Source organism: Rosa chinensis, chromosome 2, assembly GCF_002994745.2.
Source record: "Rosa chinensis cultivar Old Blush chromosome 2, RchiOBHm-V2, whole genome shotgun sequence".
Taxonomy (NCBI): Eukaryota; Viridiplantae; Streptophyta; class Magnoliopsida; order Rosales; family Rosaceae; genus Rosa; species Rosa chinensis.
In genome coordinates, this window is record NC_037089.1 from 22,739,860 (window position 1) to 22,748,037 (window position 8,178).

Here is an 8,178-nt window from a genome sequence, read left to right on the forward strand (position 1 = left end):
AGTAGGGTCTTAGGCGTCAAAGCGGTCAAGGAAGTGTCTCGTGCTCGATGATGTAGGATCTCGTAGTTTTCGTTTGTTTTTTATTTGCTTTGGCTAGTAGTTTTCTTTTGAACTTTAGTTTTTTTGGATTTCCTTTTGGTTTTAGAACTCTTATGAGCTCGCATTGTAATATGGGGGGTGTTTGTACCCTTCATGCTTGACCGAGAGAGGTCGTCATGATTTCGATCAATGGATTAGTCTTCCGTTGCCCTCAAAAAAAAAAAAGGAGCTAAATGGTAACCCTTGTTTAAGTTATTGTACAAATTTGAATCCCAATATTGCAAACTATTCTCTAACCTTGTAATTGTACAACTTCTCCACTTTGGTGTAGGAAGGTATTGCTAATGTATATATATCACGTGTCCTCACTCGGGGTCTTTACTTCAGTACCCTCCAAGTCCACCAAGTCGCCTTGCATTTTCACATTTCTATGAGCTCATACTGTACTCTGCTTGAAATCAGACGCCCAGACAATTAGAGCGGCAAAGACATCTGGAAACTTTTCTTGGTAAGGAATAATCTTCAAGTGAAGATGGATCGGTATTTATGTCTTCTGGTTTTGACCATATATACACCCCTCGTTCCTGACGGCTGCCTGGGACAGTGTTTTCCAGTACCAATGCTACCACCAGTGTCACCACCATGTTCAAAGACATAAGTGCATTTATAGCAAAGTCAAGCTGCAATAAATTTAAACTACAAATGAGCTCAAATCTAACTTCAGAGGACGTAAACGAATTTCAAAGTTACAGATAGAAAATGCTTGGACAGTAAAACATCCATGCCTCTACATAATAAAACATAGACTCCAGACTCCAGTATGTCTTAGATTATGTTCATCTTTATCGAAATTCTATCCAAGCAATGCAGTGGAGTCTTATCTATTTATCTGGCAGTTAAGTGTTCCTCCTTGGTTCAATACCTCGGCTGGTTACTCTAAATTTTGTTTTGAGAATGTACTGTTGAGGTCAATTTTTAACTGTGGTCAATACCTCGGGAGATGAACTATCCTAAAATAATAGTTGAGGCCAATTTTTCCCTCATTGTGACCATGGAGCATGGCCAATGGAAAGACACTAATCCTCTGCATAGTCATCTCTTCTGATCCAGAGAATGTACTGTCTGCAGATGGTCTTACCCACTTTGGGCCTAACCTGGAATTAGGCTTCTGTAGATTATCTGAACAGCCAGATTACGTTGTATTGCTCTATGATGGCTTATGTGACCTTAAAACATCTGTGCTAGCTACTAGTTATATTTGCTTTTGCGTTTACGCCTCAAATGCAACCTAAGTTAGTTTCAGAGTGAAGTTTCTATGTCATAGTTTATCCCTATTTTGGTAGAAATTCTGCTCTTTATTTCCCTTTTGCTATTCAATTTTCAATTATTTTGGGGGGTGAAGAATCTGACATTCATGAATTTGGACAAAAAAGAAAAGAAAAAGAAAAAGAAATGATGAAATAGATTTCTCACTTGTTTACTCCCGGTGCGGGCCGGTCCATTAGATGCTGCTGCATAAGGAATGAAGTAGCTAGGGAGTATGAAGGTGGATTCTGGTTGATACTGTTGAAAATATGCAGGAATAGATAAACCAAGAAACAATGAAACGCCAACTATCATCATGTTTCTAAAACTTGCTGCTCGACTATACTGCAACGTTGAGAGACCCAATGCCACAACAAGGGCCCATGTGAAGCAGAGTACGGAAGCAGCCAAGGCCAGTGGTATAGAGGCAAGAATGGCACCCACTTTTCCTAACAAACACAACAAATGACACCAATGCAGCTAATTCAGAATGACACCAGTGCACCAAATGACACCAATGCAATAAATGAAATCAAACACAACAAATGACATGTACTAATATCCATTACAAGCTGCGTATAGAGTAACTAGGACCTGATAACATAATTACATGCACTAAAATGTTGATGTTTTGTAATACTTACCTATGAATGAGAAGAAGATTAAGAAAACTGCTCCAAGTTCCACAACTCTTCGACTTGCCACCTTTGTTATGTTGATTGTATGAACATTTTCTGTCAAGGTTGTTGACCCAGTACCTGAACCCCAAAGTCCTGCCAATATACTGCAGAATCCCTCCAATGCAATTCCTCTGCTGACAATTCCTCGGGTTGGAGGCTTCAGATTAATTTGCATAGATGCAGAGTGATATGTTCCAACCTGGACAAGTAATTTCATTGCATGCATCAGTGTCATGCTGGTAATTCCATCTTTATGCTCATTCACTAGCTTAAAGTACAGATACAGATTTGCTTTAGCAATATTAAAATGTGAACTACAAAGCTTTCACTAGAGCAAAAAATCAGATCACTACTAAAGGATGGCAAAAACTAATTCCCTATTGAGAAACAAGGAAATTTAGCAATCTAACATTTGCATTACCAATTACATGACGCAAGCAGTGCTAGTGTGCACACCACGCACAAAAGCATGTGACATCATATTCGTAACTATTTTTCAACTGCATTTGAATTATAGCTACCCACCGAATCAACTGATGCAACAAGTGATACAAAGACCATGATAATGGAAGTCCTGAAATGGAAGATAGGGATACCCCACTGCAGAGGGTAGGGAATCCTGACCCATGCGGCAGTTCTCCATGCATTTGAAACATCGGTCCTACAATGTTGCATAGTATATGCATGTCTTCTACAAGCATCTATTAAGATATTTGAACTAGGTATATCAGAGGTACAGCCTTTGTAATCATATGCTCCACCGGCTGTCAAAAAGAATGCATAAGTCCATATGATCATTATGCTCAAGGGAACCTGAAATGAGAAAACGTCAACAGAATTTATTGTCATAATTAATATTCACATGTACCAACGAAAATTCGAGTGCTGTCTACCAGTAGAAACATTTGAGATGATAATATTTCTTTTCCTTTTTTATTTTCCTATTTCATTTCAATTTTGTAAACTTTCATATATAAAACGAACATCTTTCCCTTAGATTTCATTGGTGGGTTTAAGGGGAGCACTCTCATTGAAATTATGGCTTGGTTTGGTTTTCAGTCTCTAAATCTCTCACTGAGAATTACTTCACGCAGTCATTAACAATACAATGGTGTCCAAGTCAGATAATAAATACCACGATGATGAGATACCATTACCATATCCCACAAGGAGTTGAAAACAGTTATTAGTATTTTGCTACTAATGTTACTGTAAAGTCAATCTTTGGACTTTCAGTACAAATCCAGATCAGGGCGGAGCTACCCCCACTATTTTCAACCTTAATTATCCACCATATTTAGTGGTCTAAATTTACTATATAGCAGTCGAGATTATTATGAATCCTTCATCAACAGCTTAAAAGTATCCATTCAGTAACTAATAGGTAATTAGTTACTGAATAAGGCAGAACATATTACCAAATAAAAAAATAAAAAAACAGCCATACATACTTGGTTAATACTTGTTCTATGTCATTCATTCATTTGGCCCCCCTACATGTATAATTCTGGCTCCCCCTCACTGCCAAAAGTTAAATAGTAGCTGGGGCCTTCTCTTGAAATAGGCTGGGGATTCAACTTCCCATTACGGCACATATGAGTATAGTAGTGGTTCGTTAGTCCACAGGAAGAATAGGAAAAGGATAGGATAGTGACATAGAGTTTGCCTATGGGAAATGTTGAAATCTTCATTCCAGACTGGTTAAGTTTCTAGCTTCATAGAGAAATGAGCAGAATGTAGAAAGGTAAGATACGTACCGCATAAATCCGGAAAAGACGATGCCCAAAGATGTTTACCCCTCTAAGGTACTAAAAACAAAGCAACAAAATTAAAAATAATTATCAGTTTAATACTTCATAAAAGCACAAGTGGAATTAAGAAGCTAAAATGTGAAGGACTTCTTTAAGAAAGCGACTATGGTATAGCACAGGCTGCATATGCAAATGTAGTACCAGATTATCACTTACCAAGGTGAACATAAGAACCAAAAGTATCTGTGGAATGCTGATTTCCACACAACTACCAGCTTGAGGAAAGCCATAACTAAAAAAGGCCAAACCTACTGCAGCAACAGTTGGTGCAACGACAATAGGGTTTATCAATCTGCAATGGATAATCATCAAGATTAGAGGGAAGATTGTTGTGGGGGTGGGAAGGGGAATGATGTACACTTGTAAAAACAGAAACAAATAACAGTAGAAACCATTGTAGCAAATAAAAATGAATCATAAGAGAAAATGTATATTTAAAAAAATATAAGCTAGCTACAAATGCAGTAAGACCTGCTGATGCAATTCAGCAATTATAAGTGCAACCACGATTTGAAATCTCAACCAACTATAAGCTATTAAATCAATTTGAAACTGAAAGTGTTAATATATTAGATTCCCTGTTATATGCAGATGCAAAAAGAATTGTCTCTTTCCAGTATTCTCATCAAACTTATCTATGCTACAGAGCCATCACAAGCCACAAATGGAAATTCTCCAAAGTTGGTACTACATTGTCATAATCAAAGAAAATGAAAAAAAAAAATGAAAATAGCACAGCCAAGTTTGGAAATATGTATATGTTATATCTCTTTGTAATTAGCACTGCAATATAGGCAATATCAAAATTTTACAAGTAATCTCTGTATTACCTCAGCAATAAAGACATTAAACCAGTAAATCCCAGGATGCTTTGAAATATCGAACCAATAATTATAGCTCCTTGCAGTTCTCTCATTATATGCCTAAATTTCTGCAGTTAAATAGGAGTCAATAAACATTGAAACCATGAAGTTCTTGAGACTTTAAAGATGCAAGTGAAGGTCACTCCATTTACATAAAAGGTATAAAGTCTTCCATTCTTGAAATATGTGGCAAATCAATTAATTGCAAGATGCAGGGAATTCCTGGATGTTAGAACATTACAGTTGATGGTATTGTGACTACTACTCTTCTTACAGAAAACTTACATGTTCTGTAAGATTCCGATATTCTTGAGCATTCATGATAACTAATGCTGGTGCCAAATATACAAATGAACTTCCCTGAACTAATGGAAGTCGGGTTCCAAAGTAAGTGTGCAATATTGTTGTAATACCAGAAACCAGCAGCATTGTTGAGATCACTGTGGCAGTATCCTTCTACGATCATTTATGGAATGTATATAGTGAGTTTCCCATTCAATTTGCAAGACAAAAATGAATGCAGGAAAACACATGCTTACATCTGTTCCGCCCATGGTTGGTACAATGATCAGAGGGATGAATATCAGTGAGCCAGCCAATGATAAGTAGTGCTGCAGACCGTAATATATTAGTGGGACTGCGATTGAAAAATAACCAGATCAGAGTAGGAAAAATAGCTAAGCTCTTGTGACTTGCAACAAGATTCAGGAGTTCCAAGTCATTGTTTCTAAAATATGAAATCAGTAATAGGAAGGGAGTGCCCCTCGGCCACTGACTAAGCCTGGAGAAAACCAATCAATTTTACCAAAAATATAGACTATCGCTTTGAATAAAGAGTATAGACCACACCATCTTTTTTAGCTTTCATATCTCAAGTCCAAACTGCATAAAAATATGAAGCAAACTTGCACCAAGGCTTTAAGCTGCAGCTCTAGAAGTTCAGTGTTTGGATCGTATGTTGATTCGTTCAAGAAATCAATGCTAGGCTACATTACAAGCTTGTATTCTTTCTGCATGACTTGCCAACCAATGAAGTTTATGTTTTTCCTGCTTTCTAGACCATATCTGTTGCACTGTATGAGAAAAGGGTGGCTTTCTCCCACCACACACAGATATTGTCTATTTGTCTTTACTCGAAAGGACGTGAACTTTTCTCAAAACATTTCTTACCTTAAGCATTACTAATTCCATATATCCCAATCCACTTCATTTTATCTCTTGCCTTATATGATGACTCTACAACTTAATCATACAACAACCAGAAAACAATTAGCAATTGCAACTGCATTCACATAGACCATTCAACAAACCAAAATGAAAACAATGCAAGTATAGTATACTAACCGAAACCCAGATTTTCTCTTAATCCAATCCTCATTGCAGACGGCCTACCCCACCCTCCATGAACAGGCTCTTCTTCACCATCCGGATACAAATGCATTTCCTCTCCCTGATCCATCTTCTTCGCCTCGCCCGCCGAAGCAACTGCAATGGCTCCATTCCCATTATTCCTATTCTCATTTCCCTCATTACCAACACTCCTCTCCTCATCTCTACCCAAAACAGGGTCATCCTCACTCCTCCTCCTCCTACTCTCCACCCTCATTGCCTCCTCACTCTCACTCCTCACCCCTCCATTTCCAGCTGGCTCAATCTCAGCCTCTCCAGTGGGCCTGGTCCGGCCCAGAACCGGATCTATCTCAAACTTCGGAGACGACCCACTTCCACCCCTAAAACCCCTCTCCAAATCAAACCCACCACCACCACTCTCATTCTTCCCACTGCTACTCCCCACCGTCTCCCCTGAGAAATTAGACACAAACCCAGTTCTCTTGGCCCATGATTTCAGCTCTCTCGGATTGTGATCCCTCCTCGGCACAAAAGCTCCGACCTTTGGCTCAGCAGAGCCCACTTCAGCTCGACCCCTCACACTCTCGGCCTTGTTTACGAAATCTGAGATCGACCCGGTTGCCATTGGAGCTTCTTCTCAACTGGGTAAGGCTCGAAACTTCGAAAATAAACAACTGTAACGGATTGGTGAGCTGAGCAAACTTTTAAAAAGCCAAAAGGGTTTCAAAGAGTGAAAGCAAAGGAAGAAAAGAAGGAGTTGGATTTGTTGGTATTAGGAGAGGTGTCAAAAGATGGGGACTTTGATGATGATGATGTTAGTAATGGTGATAAGTGCGCCGACTGGTGAATGTGACTGAGAGAGTGAGAGAGTTTGAGAGTTGAGAGGCATCTTCTTCTTCTTCTTCTTTTTGATCTAGTTGCCGCTCGCTGGTTGCTTTCAGTTGGGAAATTACTGAAACAGCCCTGGTTTTTTGGCCGTTGAAGCAACATTGCATGCATTATTTTGTGCCAGGGCTCCATCATGGTGTCGTTTTCAAAAATGGTTCTTGTTGGCAGAAACAAAGACAAAAAAGACGAAAATGGAAACTCAGTGAGGAATGATGACTAAGGATGGTGATGCAGACTTGTACCATTCAACTAAGGGAATGTGGATTAGGAGTGAATTTCGCACTCTCTCTTTCATTATTTGGTAACTTAAATTTTGTTTTTTTATGAGAATTTTGTCCAAATAAAAAAGAAGTAGTATGAATTTCAATTCGCTTCATCTAATTCTAGTTCATATCACTTGAATAATTAAGAACATAACAACTAACTAACAAGTTAGAGTTTAACATTCTTACTTAAACTCAACTGTTTGACTATTAAGTCCACGTGTTCACTTGGTCACGGAGTCGGTAATTGACGAAGAAAATTATATCTACCATTCTTAAGCTCACCATCTTGACCAAGTCTACTATGTTTTAGATTTTTACTTCTATATAAGAGAAATATAAACTATTGGACTCATTTTGTCCCTTCTAATATGATAAAATATGCAGTTGCTTTTAGCTGATTTATGAGAACGAAGCAAAAACATCCCATTTATCTCTCTTCTTTGTATATATTTTCTCTCATTTCTTCTAGTTTATTTTATCCTTATTTATAGTGCTTTTTATTTTTTTCTCAATTATTTATTATATGAAGAAATTTTAGAGATAAAAAAAAAAAAAAATTCTATATAGTTAGGTCACCCAATTTGTAGATTTGTAGCTATGTAAGTTTGACCCCTCTTAACAAAGTTTCTGGCTACGCCACTATTCTTAAGTGTTGGATCCAAAGATGAAAAAGAAAACAACTCAACTTGAAAATAATTGTTTTGGATGTTAAATCTACGATAAAAGATAATTGAGTATAATTTTTTTAGTTAGTTATAAACCAGGTGAATATTATTGTACAAGGGTTTGTATGAAATTAAATGTGAAGTCCGGTAGTCTACACTCATCAATAATGGTCAATTTTGGGTTTGACTTGATGAGCAAGCTGATCTTACATAATCTTGTTAGAGAGTAAGCATGTGCATTTCACACGTCATGAAAATAGTTTTGTGGAAAAATGGTACTAAATGGGGTCCCTATTGATGGTTACTAAAGT

At 37.7% G+C, this 8,178-nt stretch overlaps 1 protein-coding gene across 2 annotated transcripts; it reads right to left on the reverse strand.

The window, feature by feature from the left end:
• Positions 1–243: 243 nt before the first annotated feature.
• Positions 244–7,001, reverse strand: LOC112183450 (nucleobase-ascorbate transporter 11). 2 transcript variants are annotated; one of them, XM_024321831.2, is made up of 10 exons: positions 6,043–6,994; positions 5,238–5,335; positions 4,984–5,154; positions 4,666–4,766; positions 3,992–4,127; positions 3,782–3,832; positions 2,550–2,837; positions 1,989–2,223; positions 1,513–1,793; positions 245–719 (listed from the first exon to the last, which is right to left on the reverse strand). In XM_024321831.2, the coding sequence occupies exons 1-10, from the start codon at positions 6,671–6,673 to the stop codon at positions 498–500; spliced, it is 2,214 nt and encodes a 737-aa protein (XP_024177599.1). In that variant the 5' UTR covers positions 6,674–6,994; the 3' UTR covers positions 245–497. The 2 variants fall into 2 exon arrangements, with proteins under 2 accessions (XP_024177601.1, XP_024177599.1); XM_024321833.2 differs by lacking the exon at positions 4,984–5,154 and having other exon boundaries at positions 244–719; positions 6,043–7,001.
• Positions 7,002–8,178: the final 1,177 nt, after the last annotated feature.